The sequence below is a fragment of the Vigna umbellata genome, chromosome 8, assembly GCF_029865625.1.
Source record: "Vigna umbellata cultivar VRB3 chromosome 8, Vumbellata_1.0, whole genome shotgun sequence".
Classification (NCBI taxonomy): Eukaryota; Viridiplantae; Streptophyta; class Magnoliopsida; order Fabales; family Fabaceae; genus Vigna; species Vigna umbellata.
In genome coordinates this window covers 7184457-7207077 of record NC_142172.1, presented here as the reverse complement: position 1 = coordinate 7207077, position 22621 = coordinate 7184457, and the positions used below count along the sequence as shown (strand labels likewise).

Sequence of the window (22621 nt, the reverse complement as noted above, 5' to 3'; positions counted from 1 at the left end):
ATTAATAAATGATCTAATAGTAACCTAATTTCAGGTAAAACGACAAACTCATCAATACAACAAATCTTGCTAGGATAAACTCTAACTCATGATCTTGATACCACGTTAAGTGAACTTTAAATCTAATTCAAATTTACCAAAACGACTTCTAAAGTGAAATTTATACCATTTATATAATTTAATATGATCTTATCTCTAGTTTATATAAGACTTCTAATAAAGATATAAACTTTAATATGATCTTATCTCTAATTTTATAAGACTTCTAATAAACAAATAAAGATTAATAGAAAATTTAGAGAAAATTGAAAACAAGATGTCATGAATGAGACTTCTCTGCTCCAGTTCTTCACTTAGTAATTCAATTACAATTCTTTACAACATTTTGAAAAATGTGAACACTTTGCTACTGAAAATAATTGCTGGCTTATACATATTTACGAGATACGTTGTGGTATGTGAACTAGCAAAAAATATGAAAATCATCAAAAAGAATTTTATATGCTGATATTAATAGGAAATTTTGCAGCTTATGGAAAGATGTAAATGTTGACTATTTCAACCGTTGGCTCACTTTCATGTACAGGCCCTGCAAAAAAAAAAAAGATATTAGTACTACACAATAGAAAATAGGACAGTTCTTTATGCACCCTTTATCAATCAAGGTGCACGCTTTCATTAGGAGTGCAACTTGACTTTTACAAGGTGTAGAAAGTTGAAGTCTAGAAAATATTGGTCAAATGTAAGTGAAACTTTTCCCATTTAAGTATTTAAGAAGCAAGATAATGAAAGTGAGTAAATTATAAGATTTTCTCCCTCTTTCAAGGAAAACTAGAGAAAAAAACTAACTGATAGTAGAAGGTCTGGTTCCTTAGTTTCCGAAAACAAGTTCCTGATGCTTATAAGTTTTGATCTTAACATCTTTTTGTAAATTTAGTTCTTAAGTATTTGTTAATATTATCACTTGAACGTCATGACTTTTCACATTTTGGAATGAAGTGATTGATAAATTGCATTTCAAATACCTTTTTCTACTTTCAGGAATTAATGGGATAGATAGCCACTAGACTTTGATGAACCTGAAGCATGTTTATGCCCAAAAACAATGAAGCTTGAGATGACTACAATTTAGCATTTTGTTTTGCTCTCATTCTCCTCTTGAGAGATTGAGATTTGCAAAACAAAGCATAAAAAGGAGTCCCTTGTAGAAATCCATCTCAAAGACAAGAATAGATAACCTTACATTTGTTGTGTGTATTGTTGCTCCTGTAGTCATACTGATATTCTGATTAGGAACCAGTTCGAAGTTCATGTGCTGTATAAAGATTGCAAGAGCAACTATAGCTTCCAATAAAGCAAACTGATCACCAACACACTTGCGGGGCCCTCCACTGAATGGAATGAATCTGCAACACGTTTTGATTCATAAAATCTGAGGAACTATGATATAACAAAACAAAAAACTATTCCACAGAAGATATAACCAGAATAAACCGCCCCTTCTCCCTACTCGAGGACAGACCTAAAAATGGTAGGGCACAATTCTGAATAGGTTAGGGGAGAAGGGTAAGGAATGACTAGCTACCACAGTGGAGGTGCAATTTCTGTCAACATTGACAGCAAGAATGATCACTGTAACAATAATGCACACCTGAAGTCTGTATTTGTTTCATTTGGCACCGGACCATCCAAATCAAATCTTTCTGGCATAAACTCTTCAGCCCTATCCCAAACCTTGCAAAGTTATGAAGTTTAAAGAAAAGATAAAAATAGTGAATTAAAAAAGTCAGCAATAACATTCAGACAGTGTAACAACTTGCATATCAGATTTAATCTGCCAAATAACAAAACATATCAACTCCAATCACCGTAGCAAATGCATGATGATAGGCCAGGAAATGTAATATTTGAATAAAGAATCAATAATTTAAACAAAGCAACCACGGGGGATGAGAGGGTTAGAATATCATGCACAGAAATCATAAAAGCAAGTTCCTTTCTATTTCTATACTGAAAACTGAAAACGAAATAGACGACTTTTTTATGCTCTCTTAAAATCAAACTTGTCATCCACAGTAGTATTTTTCTTTCTTTGTCTCTTCCTGTTAATCAAAATAGTAAGGGAAAAAACATAAAAGGAAATTCATTTTGAAATAGAACCAAACAGGTTCAAACCATTATAAATTATTCCATTAAAATTAAATAAATAACATTCAGCCTTAAAATTAATCCATGAAAAATGAATAAGTTTTCATTTTACTCCCTGTAAAAACAATATTTTCCTTTTATCCCTCAAATTTGAGATCGCTGCTTTTGGTACTACTTATAGAAGGATAAAGTTTTTGTTTTGGTTGTTGTAAAATATGTTTCTTTTATTTTCATCACTCCAAAAAATTGTAATTACAACTTTTGGTCCCTAACATTAATTTTAAAATAATAAATCAATAAACAACAATTATTTTATGGATATAACAAAAAGATTAAGGATGCTACATGTTGACATTATATTATAGACACTAGTGGAAGCTACTTGAAACAGTCAATTGACCTTTAGTTCAATATATAAACAGTATGTCACATCATATTAGGGAGTAAAAAACAATGATTTTCAAGTTAAGTGTGAAAAACAAAGAAAAGGTTTTACAAGGACCAAACTCCAAGCTAAATCATTTTACAATAACTAAAAACATAAAGTCTAATACTAATGGATCTACGCTGCCATCACAGGTCTCCTAACCCCGATTGCAATTGAAATAGGCATAATATGTGGTTACCGTAACAACATACGCAGATGGTAGACCATGGCAAATTCAGCTGCTTCAAGGAGGGGTCATATATAGAATGAAGGTGAATACAAGAAGAATAGTAAAGAGGCATTCGTTTAAGAGGTTTGTCTCACAATAGGCCATAGTGAATTAAACTTTTAGACAGCTTGAAACAAAGGATCTCATCTGCTGATTATTAAGCTAAGCAGTACCACTGGAAAAGACTAATTAAAAGTGATTTAAAATTCCATAACCAAATTTTATAATAAAAGTATACAGATTTGGATACAGAAAGTAAATACCTCAGAAGAACGATGTATATTGTATACAGAAATCATAATATCTTGACCAGCATTGACTTTATAAGAACCTGGAAGCTCATCAGGAACTTGAGCTCTTCTTATCAACACCTTAAGAATGCACAAGGTTGTTATATAAGAATAGCAGAAATTAAAATTCGGTGAAATATATCTGACATCGGAAGCCCCAATACAAAAGGCGTATTTAATAAAAATAATACACAGCAGTGAACATCAAGTGTTCAGAGATATCATAATGATATTTTAAAATTATGAATTACCAAATGAGAATTTGGTTTTTCTGTTTGATTTAAGATTCTTTCCTAAATGCTGATTTCTATAGGGAAATTAAGACAAGTCATTAAATAAAATATAAAAAAATGACATTTTAATCCATAATATTTCCAACTTTTCGGTTACTTTAGCATTGAAACTTTTATTTAGCCTCCTTCAATGTGAGACCTTAGGAAAATTGGTTGCTGAATTTAAGCTTGTTTTAAACACTTTTTTTTTTTTTTTTTAAAATATGACTCCACTACACAAGGCTGCAAAGGAAACAAAGGGCTTGATTATAGACCAGAAAAAGGAGCAGCGGAACACTAAGTACTCTTTACAACTGTTGGAACTGGATGCTTCTGGAAATACACATCTAGAAGTTGATGCAGCTGGAGATTTGTCACAGCTGATATTGGAGAGATAGTGGCCAACCTGTGTCTGGATTAAGTTGGGGCTAAACTCCAACTGCTGGGAAGGCCCAAGCCAGACAATTTTAACCTTTCCACTCCTCAATGTAAAGAAAAAATCAAGCCCAGAAAAGGAGCCAAACGTCCACGTGACACATGTAGGTGAAAGAGAGAACTGGACAAAACAAGCTTCACATACACACTAGAATGCTTGAAAAAGGTTCAGGTTTTCAGACTATTAACCTAAGGTTTCACTACCAAACTCACAAATCCTAAAAGCCACTGGCTTTAAAAATTTTAAACAATGACAATCATTATATCACCAAATTCAGTTTCCTCTCGTAACAAACAAGTGATATCATTAGTTTTTAGTTTAACTATCAATTTTGTCTTACCATACTAACTAATTTTCATAACAAGCATAAAGTATCACAAGGGTAGACCTGACATACACAAAAGATAAATTGTATTCCATGTCAAATAGATGTTTGTACTATAAATCATTTATATTGCAAAACATTGCAACCTACCGGGGGATGTGGATAGAGACGGAGTGACTCAATAATACAGTGTGTCAAGAACTTCAGATTTTTAATATCTTCGTAGGCAGGACGCCTTCCCTGTAAAACTCTGTCTACCTCTTCTTGTGCTTTTGCCAATGAGGAAGAATCCTGCATATATAAATCTCATAATTTGAGAGGCAAGATCATGGTGGTGCTCGGGTCTTTTGCTCCATGCTAACAGTAGTACGTTATATAATAGAGACATGTAGAAAACTGAGTAAATAAAAAATAACAGTCATAAATGTTCAAAAGGTTCTTAAATCCAGCTGAAAGCATGAGAAAAAAATAGAAAGGTTGAGGTCATTGAACAAAACTTTTGATATTAATATCTTTGAACCAGGTTAATTTAGTTTCAAAATTTCTAAGTTTCCTTATTAAAAGCTATATTGGTTTGAGGATTCAAGAAAACAAAACTGGAATTAGATGATTAATGCAAGGTTCAAAAGGAAAATTAGAAACTATGTAGCGGGATCATGAGAATCATGCACGTAATCAATTCCCACATTGTCTCATGAAAAATTTGCAAAAGCAACTTGTTGCTACTGATGAGAATGGGTAGAAGCTTTCAAGTCAATTCAAAAAGTTGTCGTGAGGGTTATAAAGATGTTAAGATTAAGGGAAGAAATGGGGTGGAATGATACCTTGCTTAGAAGATAAAGTGTCCAGGTCAGCACTGAACCAGTGGTCTCATGACCAGCAACTAAAAGTGACAAAAGATCATCCCTTAATTGTACACTGGAAACCTACATGTAGAACAGTCAAATAAAAATAAACATGGAGAGCAGAAATCCAAAGAAAAAAGTTCTCCAAACTATAAAGGGGAACTATACAAGGTTGAGATTATTGATGACCCAGAAAAAACAACAAACGGTGTCATTATCAAGTGATATGGCATGTTTTAAGAAGTAGTTGAAGTGTAACTAAATTATGAAGATAAACTCAGATTGAGCAGTACGCACAACAACAGAAAAGGAACATGAAAATCCAAAAGTCATCTCCTTATGGAATAAAGTCTAGAAATCAGAAAATTTTAAGATGGTTCAAGACTTCTTAAAAGTAATGTAGTGAACGAGAAAAGCATGGCAAGAAATAAGCATTTTTAAGTAAATAACAAAGAATTACAAGAAGACAACTGCTTGAATGAGTTATGATCAATCAACATCACAGCCTAAACTACCTAGAAGAAAATGCTCAGTATTGACTGACAATTCATCTATACCTCTTGAAATGTAATGAAATGTGTCTTTGCCTAACTATTAGGTTAGGAGGTGCCTAACTATTAGGTTAGGAGGTGCCTAACTTCTACATTCACACCTCTATAAATATGTAGTAAATTGTAATAAGTTTAATGGATAGGAAGTGCCTAACCTAATAGTGAGGCACCTCCTAACCTAATAGTAAGGCAAAGACACATTTATTACATTTCAACACTACCACTGCCTCTTAACATTTCCAAAGAGTCAATATATCTATAATTAACAGGAAAAGACAACTTAATACTTCGTCTAGTTCATGTGAAATCTCTATAAAGTCACAAGATTTATACATATCTCAAATATACAGCAACAAACACTCATGAAAACACAATATACATCAACAATAAAATACAGGAATACAGCAAACCTCTTCTCTGCTGGCAAGCAAGAACCGAAGAATACTAGGGTCAGTATCATTTACATATTCCTCAACATCAATTCTTTCCCCCTCAGATTCTACAATTTCCTTACATCTTTCAATGAGATCCTCAACAGTTTTCCTGATAACGCTAACAGCCTCTTCAGCCTTTATTTGTCTTGGAATTAACTTACAAAGAAATTTAAACTGCAATAACAAAGAAAGAGGAAAAAAAAATGTATGTATATACATGACATGAAGAATGGAGTAAGAAAATTCAGGTCATGATTGTTAGATTAACTTGCCTTCCAATATGGTAAAAGATCAGTTGATCGAGCCTCTGCCTCTTTCAATGCTGTGTAAACAGCCTCAATAACAGGACTGTCTGCACTTAGTGCGTCAAAGTTATAGTTAAATACAGATAAACCAATAACATCCAGAGTCAACTGTGAAAACTTCTCCTCCATGTTAACAGCAGTTCCATCGAGTGCATCAGATTGTAGCTTCTCCACTAATCTCTCAGCACATCTACAAAATACCCTATCCACTATAATAGACAAATATCGTTTATGAAGAGATGGAACCACAGCCCTGCGCCTTGCCTAATATAGATCACAAAACAGTTGTAACAAAGAACCTCTCGCCCAAAATAAGCTATAAAATCATGACAAGAAGCACAAATAGTATCAATTTAGTCGTATATAATTAAATAATTTATACATACTCCGACACTGTGAATTGGAATGCATAACCGGGAAAGTGAGTCCACACTCCTTATCAGACATTATTAATAGTCTCTTTTCTGTCATACATTTCGCATACTATCCCTGCTATTATAAAAAATAATTCTCCCAAAATACTTTATATTCTTAATTACGTATTCCTTTCAATTTACACTGAGTTGTCTTTAAAAATAAATTCAATTTCAATATTATTTTTGAAAAAGATGCTTATAGTTAAAAATAATCTTGTATCACAATATCTTTTTCATTGTAAATTCAAAATATAATTTAAATATTTAAATATATTTATTTATTATAAATTTTAATTAGATATAATTAGTATATTCAATAATATTCATTATTTAAAAAAAGTAAACAATATATGCACCAACGTTATGTAAACTTTTTACATGGTAATCTAATCACAATGCCGTGAATTCGAATGCTAAGTTTATTAGCTACTAAAATAATTATTTTAAAAGTAATTTCAACAGTAATTTTTATTGGTTGGTTGACAATGTTTTAGAATTTCTAGACAAACTACTGTATAAGGATTTTTAAGAGAGAAAAGTAGGAAGAAAAAAATAAAATGTGTTTCTTCATAAGCTAAAATTAGTTTCCGCACAAATTAACTTATAGAAGTTCTCTCATAAAGCTTTTCTATATTCTTAGAAATATATATTTATTTAATGTAAGGGTGTGTTCAATAAACTTTTCTATAAGCATATACATACATAATAAGAAAATAAGAAGGACAAATGAAATAAATTCGTCCACATACTAGTTTAGGCATAAGTTAAAAATCATCTTTTAGAAAAAAAGAAGGTGCTGCCGGCACCTCATTGCTACATTGTTATATAACAAGCTAACTTTTTTTTCATTATCAAAATTCAAATCATTCTCAGTTTCTCGTAAACATAACTAAACAACAATGTTGCAAAAGCAAGCATTACCATCCAGAGCGGGCCTTCGGCAATTGCGAAACCAGACCCGAAGAGAAATTCGGAGACCTCAGCAACGAGGCCCTTAGAATATTTCCCGTAGTTCCTGAGCACGTGTTTGGCAATGGCGGGGTCACTAACGACGACGAAGTTTCTGGGGCCAGCGGCGAGGCGGTAAATGGGGCCATAGTCCTGCATCCACTTGAAGAGAGGGAGGAAGAGCGCGCCGCCGAGGAGGTCGGAGACGTCATCGAGCTTGGCGGTGGCGACAGGGATGCCGGAGTCGTCGTTCCCGGCGGTGAGGGAGCGAGTGAGGGAAGTGAGCCAGTCGGGGCTGACCCAGGAACCGGACTTGGTGCTGGCATCGGGGGGTTTGTCAACGGAGGATTTGACGGCGAGGCGATAGTGTTTGGGAGAAGGATAGAGAGAGGGAGAGGTACTGGTGGTTGTGCGGAGAGAGAAGAGAGAGATGGGTGAGAGAGAGATTGAGCAAGGCATGGTGGATGGAACCAACGGTTTCCCACGCTGTGAGTGAGCGAACTACTGTTTTGCTTTGCCTTTTATGTTTCTCTTTATCCGTTCTTTAAAAACAAAATTTAATATATTGTGAACTAAATGGAAATTATTTAAAGAAATGTAATTTTTAAAATAGATCTTTAAAAAATTAATAACTTTGTTATAACTGAGTTAGTGCTATAAGTAATTAGACTAATTTTGGACTATAGAACGTAATATATCTTTCTTATAACGGTTGTTTTAAATTAGTATAATAGCACATTATTGTGTTATAAACATGGTTGTTTGAAGGTTGATACTTTTTACTGGGACTATTAAGACTAATTTTTTTTATGATTGAAATGTGTGTTTTGTTTTCATAATAATTAAGTGGTAGTCTCTTTTTTTAAGTTGTTTGAACTAATAGGAGATTTATCTATAAATAAATTATTGGAAAATAAATAAAGAGAATTGAATTTATAACTTTTTCATTTTTTTATACCTTTCAAACTAATCTTATATCCCCAAATGTGGTAAGTTAAATTCATGACTTCTCCCACTTTCCGTTCCAACCTTTTCAAACTAATCTTATATCACAAATGTAGTGAGTTAAATTCATGACTTGTCCCACTTTCCATTCTAACTTTTTCAAACTAATCTTATATCCCAAAATGTGTGGTAAGTTGAATTCATGACTTGTCCACTTTCCATTCCAACTCTCTAACAACAGCTCAATCTTATAATTCCAATGATTTTTGCTTATAAATTTACAACAAAATAAAGATAATTTAAAATACATTACAAAATAAACTAAAGTTAAAGGTTTAACAAACTCAAGGTTACATGAAAAGTTAAAGTAAATTAATCTCATTTTTATATTTATGTTAGGTCCTAATTTTCTTCATCCAAAAAATAAACTAACAGTGACTTTTTTCATTACTTCTAAACTTTATCGTAATATTTCAAAATTACAACATAGTTATTCAAATGAATTTGTAAAAGAATAAACAACTTCTCAAACTTTTAGATATTACATCAATCATACTAAAATAAATCAAGTTATCTTCCAGATCATGTTAGTATATTTTGAGTTCAAGGTCTCACTCTAACATCCATCAATCTTTTAACAATTATATTTATATATTTTGAGTTCAAACTATTAGAGTCGTCACATAATATTTCTTTAAGTACTCAAGGCCCTTAAACACTATGAGTCATATTAGTCTTACGCCAATATGGATAGTGCTAATAGGTGGTATGCTCCTAAGATACAACATATGCATTACCCCCACCTTCCTAAATTAAAAGTGTATAGTATAATTGTCTGATCAACTTAAGATTGGATGGTTCTATCAGCTTGGAACCCCAAAAAGAGTCGGTCGTCTAACTGAGTGCCGAGTTAAACACATATTAATGTTAAGGATGATTACGTTAAAGCTAAGTGAGACTATTACTAGTTGAGCTGTGATTAGGTTAATAAAAATGAAAAATAAAAATGGACAAATTGTATATTTGGAGAAAAATATGTCAAACTAAAGAGTTGGAGATTGTGATTGACGCTCATTTACCTTAAGAAAGTAAATGTCACTCTAAGATTGAAATAGAAGGCTCAAAGTGATGTATTCCCTTATTTAAGTTGTCTCACAAAAAGCTAAAAGAGAAAAGAAAAGAAACATAGTTTATTGAGTAGGACTTAAGAAGAATAAGAAGGAATAAATCATAGTTCTAGCTTTACTTGAATGAAACTAGATGACTAAGAATTTAAATAACTTAGAAAGGAAGAAAAGAGAAGAGAAGAAGATAGCTTACGTTAAGCATTTCTTGCTCTTGTTATGGAAAATTGTGAGAAAGATATGAGAGATGTTGAAAAGCTAATTTGTAAAAAAGAAAAATGTCTTCAATTCTTCAAATTACATTTTGAAGGTTGTCATTGACAGAGAAAAATAAAAATCTACTTAAGTTTATCCTTTACATTAAATTTGTCATGTTTTAAGAGTAGAAGAAAAAATCTTCTTGTTTTTGTCAAGGGTGCACAAAATTTATGAGAGAAATGGACATAGTTCAATTGTTTCTATTATTTTCAATTGGGACCAAACAATGTACTTGACTTCATGAGTTTGTAATGTAGGACTTTGCTAATGTAACCTCTTACAAAACTCAAAATCGTGTATTTAAAAGAACATTTCAAATTATTTTTAATATATTCTAACATCTATTTCTAAGGATTATTCATGATTTATCTTGATTCTCATTTTTCTAAAATTTTAGAAAATTTTCTAAAAATTTTATTAGTAATGGATTTTGTAACAATTACCAACAAAAATCAATATTAGTAAGAATTTTAGTTTTAATTTATACTAGAAATCAAATAAGAAAACAATATCATTGTAAATTTATAGTTGTAAATTGAATAAATTATCTTCATTAAAATTGTAAAGTATTTGCAAAAATCAACATAATTACTTGATTAGGGATCAAATTCCAATTAAAAAAATTAATGAGTGATTAAATTATAATTATTAAAAACATTCAAAGACTAAGTTACAAATAATAAAATAATAAATAAGGACCAGTTTGTAATAATTAAAAAAAATATAGGATAAATTTGTAATTTTAAGAAATTTTGAGACTTATATGAAATTATGAAAAATAATTTGAAGTTAACAAAAAAAACTCAATTTTATCTTTGAATGATGTCCATTAAATTTTTAAGTTAATAAAAAGGTTAAGCATAAGTAATAATTGATATTATTTTCTCTTATATGTTAAAAGAAAAGCAAGGTATGGCTTGTTCTCTATTTTCTTTCTTCAATCTTATTTCTTCTTTTTTTACAACTAGTTATAATCTCCTTTTTGTTTTGAAAAACAAAATGAAATATAGCCATGTTATATTTCATTAATGAACATTCTTCCATGAGTTTTGAGTTCTCTAACACCTTAATTGATCAAGATCTTGACATTTTTTTAGGATTACATTACCAACGACCATAATCATTGAAGAACTGTAGGGATTATAGATGAATACTTAACAAAGAGTATTCAGTTATTCTAGTCAACTAAGGATATCCATGAAGAAGTTGACCAAATTATATATTAAAGAGATTGCAATATTGCATGGTATATCAATGTGAAGGCAAGATCGTTTAAAAATACTTTTTTTGAAGTTTAACAAAATCATCTATTGAAATAAGTGTTTATTAAAAAGACTATCTAGGATGACTCACTAAACACTTAGTAAACAAACTATCTTAAACACTATAATAAACAAACTATCCTAAATGCTATAAGTAAAGACTCTTAAAATTCCTTAAGTGTTCTATAGACAATCTAACCCTTGCAAAAAGCGTCTAGGACTATCCCCTGCCTTCTTTCTAGAGTTTTCCTATTATTTTAGATAGTGTATATACAATAAAGATACAAGCTTTACTTCCAAATTTTGATAAATATTACAAGATACGTTGGGAACCCAATTGATTTCTTAGTTTTGAATATCATACCTAGACAAATGTTTAGTTGGTTAGAATAATTCAATTCTTAGAATATTTGTTAAGGTCATATGCTCTAGATCATCTTGGAAGTTGGGATGAGATTCTACTTTAATGTTACCTACGATAATAATTATCATGCCATTATTGACATGATTTCGTTTGAAGGCTTATGTGAAATTTAGTGCAAAACTACACTATTTTGGTATCTAGATGTGTAAAATTTGTTAGTGAGATCAAAGTTACTTAAAATTAGTTGATGCAAAAGTATGAAAATAAGCCAAAACATAAGAAAGGAAAGTTGAATTTTATTTTAATTCTTTTAAAAATATACTCAAATCAATGTTTGTTGATGAGTTGCCAAACTCAATTTTCAATTGTAACAAACATTCTTTTGATGTTTTTGTAATAACAACGTTTCATGATATATTGTCAAACATATCTTACTTGGTAGATGATTTGTCTAAAAACTTTTTAAAATCTTATCTGGATAAAATTTCTCCTTTTTAAGTTAGATGAAAATTAATAGTATGCAACCTAAAGAGATAAGGAATAAAAGAAAAATTACGTTGTGTTTTTTATATCGATTTGTTTGTTAACATGTTAAATAAGACTACATCCAATTTTTGGTTAACTAATCAAGTTCTGCTAAGTAGATTAATTTTGTAAAGATATAAATGAGTATTATTTATAACAGAACAAATCCTACCTAGAAACCCAAGTACTATTTGGACAACAACTACTCTTGATTAAAAATCCCAAGTATTATTTGGACCACATCCATTCTTGGCTAAAACCATGAGTATATTAGGAACCTAACACCTTGTGGCTAAGCAACTAAGCATTGTTTGGAATGTACTACTCTTAGCTAAGACAATGAGTATTCTTTAAACTGCAACCACTTTTTGCTAAAACCAAGTATTATTTAGAATGTGAGGTTAACTTGTTACCAATAAGAATCATTGATGCTTTGAAGAGATTTTGATGATGATGCACCATGTGATTTGAAGAAACAAATACATTAATTGTCAAAAGCATTCTTTGTAGAAATCATTTGTATTAGGTTATCTCTCAATTATAAGCACTTAGAAGTATTACAACTTATTGGGAGATGGTTGCACCTGATTTCACCTATGAAAGCTTGTGCATCCAATATCCTGATGAGGACGTGCCATATGTTCTCAAGACTGGACTAATCCATTTGTTGCCCAAGTTTCATGGCCTTTCAGGTGAGTGTCCGCATAAGCATATGAAGGAATTCCATATTGTTTATTCCACGATGAAGCCTCGTGATGTTCTTGAAGATAATATCTTCTTAAAGTCATTCCCTCATTCACTTGAAAGTGTAGCAAAGGATTGGTTATACTGTTTGGCGCCTAGATCCATCATAAGCTGGGCTGATCTGAAGAGGTTGTTCTTGGAGAAATTTTTCCCAGCATCCCGGACCACTGCAATAAGGAAAGATATATCTGGGATTAGGCAGCTTGGTGGGGAGAGCTTGTATGAGTACTGGGAGAGATTGAAGAAGCTTTGTGCAAGCTACCCTCACCATCAGATATCTGAGAAACTACTTCTCCAATATTTCTATGAAGGCCTCAACAACATGGAGAGGAGTATGATTGATGCTGCTAGTGGTGGAACACTAGGAGATATGACACCTGCTGAAGCCAGACACTTGATTGAGAAGATGGCTTCCAACTCCTAGCAATTTAGTGCCAAAAGTGATGCCATTGTGGTGAGGGGAGTGTATGATATTGCTACCCAGTCTTCATCATCTGCAGATAGGAAATTGGAAAGCAAGCTTGATTCTCTTATGAGTTTGGTGGCACAGTTGGTTGCGACTCAGAGACTAGCACCTCCATCTATATTTGTTGCATGATTGTGTGGTATATGTCCTTCCAATTATCACTATACAGATGACTGTCCTTCTTTGCAGCAACCTATTGGCCATGATGCATCTTAAGCCTATGCAGCAAACATACACATTAACAGACAGCCACAACAGTAAAATTATGACTTTTCCAGCAACAGGTATAACTCAGGGTAGAGGAATCACCCAAATATGAGATGGTCCAACAATTCACAGCAACAGCCCCAATCACAACAACAGCCACAACAATAGGCACAACAACAACCACCACCTTTCCAAAATGCTACAAGTCCTAAACCATATGTGCCTCCACCTGTTTAGAGATATCAGAGGCAATAGTAGCAAGAGATTCCTGCCCAATTAGCTTCCCAACCTTCCACTTCTTCTGCTGAGCTTACATTAGAGTAGCTGGTGAAGCAGATGACTATTCAGAATATGCACTTTCAGAAGGAAACAAGCTTCCATCCAGAGTTTGGCTAATCAAATAGGGCAGATGGCGACTCAACCAAATTAGGCATAGTCTCAGAATTCTGACAAGCTACCTTCCCTGACTATGCAGAACCCTAGAAATGTTAGTGCCATTACCCTCAGATCAGGGAAGCAGATTGTTGTGCCCTCAATGCCACCTGTTGCACCTACACCTACACCTGCTGCTTATTAGAAAAATGAGGACCAGGCAGGTCCTACTAGGACATTTGAGGCTGGTGGACCTTCTTCCTCTTCTGGTGGTTGTTCTTCTTCTTCAGGTGGACGTTCTTCTTCTTCTTCCACCACCACCACCAGTGAGTCTCCTACCGTGCACCGACCTATCCCTCTTCCATTTCCTCTAAAGGCGATGCCTAGCAAAAAAATGGAAGAGGTGGACAAAGAAATATTGGAGACTTTCAGGAAGGTAGAGGTGAACATACCACTTGATGCCATAAAGTAGATACCTAGATATGTGAAATTCCTGAAGGATATGTGTACACATAAGAGGAAAATGAAAGGAGATGAAAGGATCAGTATGGGTAGGAATGTATCTGTGCTCATTGGTAAGTCGGTCCCGCACATTCCGGAAAAGTCCAACGCCCTAGGTACGTTTTGCATTCCTTGTGTGATTGGAAATAGTAAATTTGAAAATGCCATGCTTGATCTAGGTGCTTCCATTAATGTCATGCCTTTGCCAATTTTTAAATCCTTGTCTCTTGGTCCTTTACAACCTACGGGTATGGTCATTCAATTGGCCAATAGGAGTGTTACCCACCCGACACGTTACATAGATGATATTTTGGTCCAGGTTGGCGAATTGATATTTCCTGCTGACTTTTATGTCTTGGAAATGGAGGAGGGATTCTCTCATGGATCTGCTCCCATCATCTTAGGCAGACCATTTTTTAAAACTGCCCGAACCAAAATTGATGTGTATGCTGGAACTTTACCCATGGAATTTGTTGATATTGTTGTTCACTTTAATATTCTTGATGCAATGAAGTTCCCAGCTGAGGACCACTCTGTTTTTAGGATTAATATTCTGGATGACATTATTGATAAATATGTTGTTGATGAGTTTGATTCTTTGCATGAAAAAGAGCATTACTTTCGTACTTCTCTACATTCATGCATTGAATCTGAATTTGAATCAGAATTTGCAAATGATGTTGATTTTGATGTCGATTTAGATATGGATTTTGATATTCATGATGTTGAAGATATTGGTGAGGTTGATAATGTCTTTGTTGTGGATATTGATTTGAAGTCTGATGAGTGGGGTGTTGTGCTCTTACATGTAAATTCTTTAGAGTTAGAATGCACTAACAACTTTGTAGGAAGTACAAATGAATCTGACTTGCGGGCACTTACTCTCGAGTTGAAACAACTTCCAGATAACCTCAAGTATGCTTACCTGGAGGATGATGAGAAGAAACCTGTGATCATTTCCACCTCCCTTGACGCTATTCAAGAGGAGAAGTTGCCAAGTGTGCTGAGAAAGCACAAGATGACCATTGATTGGACATTGGCTGACATACTTAGCATCAACCCATCTACTTGTATGCATAGAATTCTTTTAGAAGATGGAGCAAAGCCGGTTAGGCAGCCACAACGAAGGCAAAACCCTATGATTATAGATGTCATCAAGAAGGAGGTGACCAAGCTTTTGCAAGCTGGATCATCTACCCCATATCAGATAGTCAGTGGGTGAGCCTGATCCATGTTGTTCCCAAGAAGACTAGCCTCACTATGATAAAGAATGAGAAGGATGAGTTGATTCCTACTAGAGTGCAGAACAGTTGGAGAGTCTGCATTGATTACAGGAGGCTCAATCAAGCAACTAGGAAAGATCATTTCCCCCTGCCATTCATTGATCAGATGCTGGAGCGCTTGGCAGGTAAATCTCATTATTGCTTTCTTGATGGGTTTTCTGGTTATTTTCAAATTAATATTGCTCTTGAGGACCAAGAGAAAACCATGTTCAACTGCCCCTTTGGCACTTTTGCCTATAGGAGGATGCCATTTGTCCTATGCAACACCCTTGGTACCTTTTAGTGGTGCATACTTAGCATATTTAGCGACTTTCTTGAGAGTTGCATAGAGGTGTTCATGGATGATTTTACTGTATATGGATCCTCATTTGACGCATGCTTAGATAGTTTGGAAAACGTTTTGACAAGATACACTGAAACAAACCTTGTTCTCAATTTGAGAAATGTCATTTTATGGTGGAACAAGGTTTGGTTCTAGGGCATATCATTTCTAGCAAGGGAATAGAGGTAGATCCTACAAAAATATCTGTGATTTCGCAATTTCCTTACCCCTCTTGCGTGCGAGAGGTTCGATCTTTTCTTGGACATGTAGGTTTGTACAGGCGCTTCATCAAGGATTTCAACAAGAAGGCGCTTCCCTTGTCCAAACTATTGCAGAAGAATGTTGAGTTTGACTTTGATGAGAGATACAAGAAGGCTTTTAACTGCCTTAAGGAAGCTTGGACTTCGACGCCAATCATTCAAGCACCGGATTGCACAACCCCATTTGAGTTTATGTTTGATGCATCCTATTATGCATTGGGGGCTGTCTTGACGCAAAAGATTGATAAGTTTCCTCGAGCAATCTACTATGCTTCCAGGACTTTGGATGCTGCCCAAGCGAATTATACCACCACTAAGAAAGAACTTTTAGCAATTGTTTTTGCTCTTGATAAATTCAGGTCTTATTTGCTTGGTTCTCCTGTTACTGTTTTCACTGACCATACAGCTCTAAAGGTTCTATTGGAGAAGGTTGAGTTGAAGCCTAGATTGATTAGGTGGATGCTCCTACTCTAAGAGTTTGATTTGCAAATCTAAGACAGGAGTGGAGCACATAATTTGGTTGCTAACCACCTCAGCAGGATTGAGAGAGCTGAGGATGAAGCCAGTGTTTTGCCTATCCAGGATAACTTTCCTGATGAAAGCTTATTGATGGTTTCACTTTCTTACCTTACCCGTTGGTTTGCAAATATTGTCAATTATTTGGTTGCTTCTGTTTTCCCTCCCTTAGCATCGCGTGCTCAAGTTGCTAAAATTAAGAGCGATGCTAAGTATTACATTTGGGATGACCCATATCTGTGGAAGTTGTGCAGTGATCAGGTTACAAGAAGATGCATTTCGAACCATGAGATTAACTTGGTCCTATAGTTTTGTCACGCTTCCTCACCTGGTGGTCATCTTGGAAGTCAAAGAATTGCTCGTAGGGTGTTAGATTGTGGTTTCTATTCGCCCTCCATCTTTAAGGATGCTGAGAGGATTTGCAGCACCTACGAGCCATGTCAAAGAGCAGGAGGATCACTTTCATGGAGACAACAGATGCCTAAACAGCCCATGTTGTTTTGTGAGGTATTTGATTTCTGGGGTATAGATTTCATGGGTCCCTTTCTTGTTTCTTTTGGTTTATCTTATATTCTCCTTGCTGTGGATTATGTTTCAAAATGGGTGGAAGCTAGAGCCACCAGAACTAACGATGCTCGGGTTGTTGTGGATTTTGTTAGATCTCACCTCTTTTGCAGGTTTGGAGTATCCCGAGCAATTGTTAGCGATTAAGGAACCCATTTTTGCAACATATCAATGCAAGCCTTGCTAAAGAAGTATGGGGTGGTACACAGAGTCTCTACACCTTACCATCCCCAAAGAAATGGGCAAGCAGAGATCTCATACAGGGAGATTAAGAGGATTTTTGAGAAGATTGTCCAGCCCAATAGGAAAGATTGGAGCAATAGGTTGGACGATGCTCTTTGGGCCCACAAGACTGCCTACAAAGCACCGATAGGGATGTCTCCCTACCTGGTTGTCTTTGGAAAGACATGTCATCTACCAAGTAAGATTGAGCATCAGGCATATTGGGCTGTGAAGTTTTGCAACTTCTCCATGGACCAAGCTGGAGAGGAAAGAATGTTGCAACTGAATGAATTGGATGAGATCCGATTAGTGGCCTATGAGAACTCGAAGTTCTACAAGGAAAGGACAAAGAAGTTCCATGATAGTTCAATTGTTAGAAAGGACTTTGAGGTCGGCCAACAAGTTTGAGAGGTTGAGTTGATTGTGACAGAGATACCCTGTGTGAGAATTTGAGCCACTTGATATTCTTTCTTGTGTGTGATATGTCTCTTGATTGCTTGCACATATGCCTTGGTTTGACTCTTTTTTATAACTCTTGATGGATATGCATGTTTGGAATTGATAAAGACAATTTTGTTCTTGAGCTTGTCTAGCCAAATAAGCTTACCTTGTTTTGATCCTTTGATACCCCCTTTGAGCCTATGCTTTCCCTTTTTATTTGTTTTGAAGTTCATACACTAGCCCCAAGTGAAAAATCGTGTTTTCCTTAATCGTAGGGAATTTTGGAGCTTTGGAAGTGTTTTGGGAACAAGTGTGGTCTCCTTGGGGATTCTGATGAATTGGCTAGTTGGTTCCTCTTCTTGTTTTGCTTTTGTAAATATGTGTGTATCTTGTCTCTCACAGTTGTGTCCTAAAGAGAGAGAAAAGAAAAAAAGACAAGATGACATGAAAAAAAATAATAGGAAAATAATGAGAGAAAAAATTGTGAATAATGGAGTCAAGAAGATGATTGAATTAGAGGTTTGGGTGTGATTTGACTATGTTTACACTTGTTCCCCATTGCTCCTATAATTCTTTTGGTTTATAGCTTATCATCATATTATATCCTCCCGTCCTTGACCCTATTTCATCCACAAAAGACCTTTTGATTTGAACATGTGAGTGTTGATATTAGAGGCTTGCCAAGTCTGTTTGTGTTTGCTTTCTTCAGTGCATTGAGTTGACATTACATACCTTTAACACTTGAGAGAAACACGATAGTGCATCTGTGAGGTTTTGTTGCTTTTAGATTCACCTCATGAGCTAATTGATCATTTTGCCATGCTTGGAATTACATGGATAATTTCATGAGTATCTGTTTTCCTTGTTTCTGTGTTGGATGTTGTCTACTCCTTTTCTTTGTCCAGATTCCTTGAGAACTGTGTAATCCCGTTGGTTTCCTTGGGAGTCTTTGTTTTCTGTGTGTTAAGATTTTGTCACACCCCTGATGTCCTTCGAAATATTCCTTGATCCGCATCTTGATTTTGCCCAAGAGTGCAAAAGACTAAGTGTGGTCTATTTTGATAAGTCAATATTTTATTGATTTCACTTAGCTTATTGTGCTAGATTTAATTAGGGAATTGTGCTTGAACAACCAGTATTTTCCCATTTTTTTTAATTGTGCTTAATTTGACCAGAAATTCTTATTTTAATTAATTTGAATTATCTGAGCTCATTATTTTCATTATTGATTACAGGGAAAATTTTGGAAGTACATTTTGGGACATTAGAAGGGCTCCTACATAATTCAAGACTCTCTGCATAGGAATTTTAGGTTTAGTTATATTGTAATTTAGTTGTTTAGGACTTTTTGAACCAACTTGTGCATTTTGGGCCAATTTTGGCAAAGTAGGTTAGGCCCAAAAGTGGGGGAGGCTGACTTGGCACCCTAGGTTTTAGTGCAGCCGCCACCCACACGTAAAGGGAGCTTCTTCATTTTTTGAAAACGTTGGATGCGTCCATAGAAGGAGAAGGGAGCTCCAAAAGGCTTTCTTTATGGTGTTTTCTTGCTTGTACCACTACACGTTATTAATTTCTTCATATTGGAATGCACACATATGCTTATTAAGTTAATTTCACCGTTCATTACTTGAGTTCCACTGTTTATCGTCTCTTTCACGTTGCCTAGTTGAGTTGTTACTGTTCACGCTATTTCAAGTGTTGTTTCCGTGATTAGTGTGCTTCGGTGAATGATTCCATTGTTGCATTGCATTTTGAATCTCATTGGTCACATTTCAATACGCATTTTAAGTTGTTTTCTGTTTGTCTCTGCACTTTGGGAATCAAAATTTCGTTTACCTGCGCTGCGTTCGAATTCTGATGAAGTCTGCATTTTATGGTTTTGTTGCGTTTAGACTGTTCGGTCTATGAGTGTTGTTCACTGATAAAACGGTCGGCTAGTTCTTTATTTTCTAGTTTAGTCTCTTGGTCTAGGGTCCATTAGCTTGATGTTTTAACATGTTTCCATTTTACTGTTTAATTACCGTTCAACTGTCTTTTGTGTGCAGTAGTTTCCTTGATAGTAGTACCGTTCGACTTATGATTGTTTAATTTTCCTACTTCGTTTTTATTAGCTAGCTTGTTTTGAACCGTTCGGTCGTCAACACACTTCATTGTTATGACCGTTCGGTCTAAGCTAACATGTTGGACTATTGGAAACCTTCGGCCTTGTTCTGCATTAGCTTGTTTACTTTTTCATTTCTCAATTCCATTCGGTTCTCAGTGGTACCATTCGACTTTCTTCTATGTTTACTAGTTTTAATTATTTTTCTTAACTACCGTTTGGATTTCTTCTCTATTAACTCATTCCGTCTTCCATTCCCAGTTGCATTCGCTTGCTGTAGTATATTGTTCGGTTTCTAACTTCACTAGTAGAGACCGCTCGACCTTTCTTTGTTCCTCTTCTGATTTCAATTATCGTTCGGTCTAACTCTTAGGGTCGTTCGATTTCTTCTTGTAATGTTCAGCTTTTACTTGTGCTTCAGTTTTACTTTTACCGTTCGGTTTCCTGCTTTTCCTGCATTTCCTCCACACTTTCTTTAAAGACCATTCGGTCTCTACTTAGGACCACTCGGTCAACTTTAGTTTCCATGTTAGAACCGTTCAGTAAGCTATAGGACTATTCAGTATTCATGTTTTCTACATCTCTTTTAGCGTTTTTAGTTATGTTTGGTATTATTCAATTTCCAGCTTTAATTTAGTGTAATTCTCCTTGCAAAACACTTTCAAACCTCCCCTGCGTGTTTGACCTAATTCTCGAACCACATTTGGTCCTAGTCTATACTGCATTTTAAATTGCACATCAAATTTGTATGGGTCGCGACTCCCATCAGCAATCCAGTTTTCTAAACTTATCTTTGTCTTGTGAACTTTACTTTGCTTCTGCTTTTAGAATAGGTGTTGATGTACTCAATGTGAGACTTATATATGATGCGATGGTTTGATATTGAATTGCATGTGATGAGTATTGCTTGATGATGCTTTGATATTGATTGATGTTGAGATGTTGCACAAGATGCTGATATATAGGTGGTTGTTCACAAACTGTGTGAACAGATGCATGATGTTATGATTGTGATTATGATGCTAAGCAGGATGCGTGTTTGGTGTATGCGGAAAATTGAATTAGCTTAACTGTGAGGTTTTGAACTCTAGAGTATTTGTTGTGAATGATTGCTATTCTTTTGAAAGCATGAATGATATTGCCCAAGTTTCTATGATTGAACTACTTGCTTGCTTGTGTCATATGATCAAGGCCATTTTTTATTACCCTTTTCTTAGCCAATGTATGATTTTAGCCCAAATGAAAGAGAGCACGAAGTGTTCTACCCTTTTTGAACCTTAAGCCTTAAACAGATTATAAAAATCCTTTGTGAAAATCTTTACCTTGAGTTAAGTTGAGAATCATGGTGTGGTATTGATAAAGGTTCAAGTTTGGGGTTGATTGGGAGAATTGAAAAAGAAAGGAAAAGGTGTGGCTAATGCGAGAGAGAACGTGAAGCAAGAAGAATGAAAAAGGAAGATGTGATTTGCTGATGATGCTGCTTCGCGAGAGAAAGTGTTGGAGGATGTGACAAGGCGTTGACATGTAGGCCACAATGCTGAAACAGATTGGTAATGGAGAAGTGTGTCATGGAGGTGTGCTTGGAAGATGGCTAGAGATTGATCCCTGAGAGTCTATACCTTTGACTTTCAAGGAGGAATTAATTCTGGGTTTCAGAAATTCATATCTCATTAATCTCAAAAGTGCATTACAAAGGTGAAGCTTGGGTATTTATAGTGCCACATGCTTCTTGCAAGCTAAAGATTTTATACAAAGAACGTAAAAATATACAAATAAAGGACATTAAGGAAGGTTTGTCGGGTAGTATTTCATCATGGTGGGTTCCATAGGGTTAATGAGAACGAAAGGAGAGAAAGATAAGGGAGGAAAAAGATAAGGTTTGATGAATTGTAGGTAGTAGTAGTATGGTTCCTGTCAACGACACCTTCATTGCATAAATTACAAGAATTAGGAGTTGGCTTTTCCAAATAAAAGACAATAAAAATCTTAATTGGTCCGAAGACAAACATTTTGTGTGAATTAAGAAGTGCAATGTATACATTTTACAATCATCAAATCTCATATCTCATCATGGATGAATGGTTTAGCTTAAAAATTTCTAAAATAGTAGGACCTAATCTAGCATCTTAAACACCCCCCAAAACACTTCACCGAAAAGAGTCAGAAGATGAACTCAAACACTAAGCTCCTGAAATCTCTCTTATCCCGGCCATTATACGGTGCTCCTGGACCATATAGAACTTGCAGAAATTTATTGAATTACGAACCTTAAAATGAACCACTATTAATGCTATAAGGACCATTTTTTGTTGCTGCAAAACCCTATAACTAGCTACTGCAATCTGAATCTAAACCCATACCCAACCCATGGTTCACTCTCAAAATAAAGCACTTAAATCTCTACCACTCACGTTACACTTTATTATGGCCAAAAAAACATGAGCAAACGAGATCTGCAAGTTGTAAAAATCAAAATCATTGCTTACCTGAGATATTTGAGGACAGTGAGGGTTTCAAT

General features: G+C 34.8%; 1 protein-coding gene, 1 non-coding gene and 1 pseudogene across 3 annotated transcripts; 1 reads left to right on the top strand and 2 right to left on the bottom strand.

Annotated features, from left to right (window-relative positions):
- Positions 1-319: 319 nt before the first annotated feature.
- LUT1 (Cytochrome P450 superfamily protein) lies at positions 320-8140 on the bottom strand. Of its 2 annotated transcripts, XM_088096720.1 has the most exons (10): positions 7600-8140; positions 6230-6526; positions 5934-6131; positions 4952-5053; positions 4278-4418; positions 3068-3175; positions 1652-1734; positions 1244-1406; positions 1026-1079; positions 320-589 (listed from the first exon to the last, which is right to left on the bottom strand). In XM_088096720.1, exons 1-9 carry the CDS (start codon positions 8083-8085, stop codon positions 1038-1040), a joined length of 1620 nt encoding a protein of 539 aa, XP_087952846.1. In that variant the 5' UTR covers positions 8086-8140; the 3' UTR covers positions 320-589; positions 1026-1037. The 2 variants fall into 2 exon arrangements, with proteins under 2 accessions (XP_087952846.1, XP_047158327.1); XM_047302371.2 differs by lacking the exon at positions 1026-1079 and having other exon boundaries at positions 7600-8137.
- Positions 8141-12678: 4538 nt separating this feature from the next.
- Positions 12679-13530, top strand: LOC148193944 (uncharacterized; annotated as a pseudogene).
- On the bottom strand, positions 13018-13124 carry LOC124828975 (small nucleolar RNA R71). The gene has a single exon (XR_007028060.1). It is a non-coding gene; the product is annotated as a small nucleolar RNA R71 (small nucleolar RNA).
- Positions 13531-22621: the final 9091 nt, after the last annotated feature.

Coding starts and splice junctions, on each gene's coding strand:
- LUT1 (XM_088096720.1), bottom strand. CDS start 8,085: ATGCCTTGCTCAATCTCTCTCTCACCCATCTCTCTCTTCTCTCTCCGC. Junction 4,419..4,951: donor CACTTTATCTTCTAAGCAAG/GTATCATTCCAC, acceptor TTATATATGCAG/GATTCTTCCTCATTGGCAAA. Junction 1,080..1,243: donor CAACAATACACACAACAAAT/GTAAGGTTATCT, acceptor AACATGCTTCAG/GTTCATCAAAGTCTAGTGGC.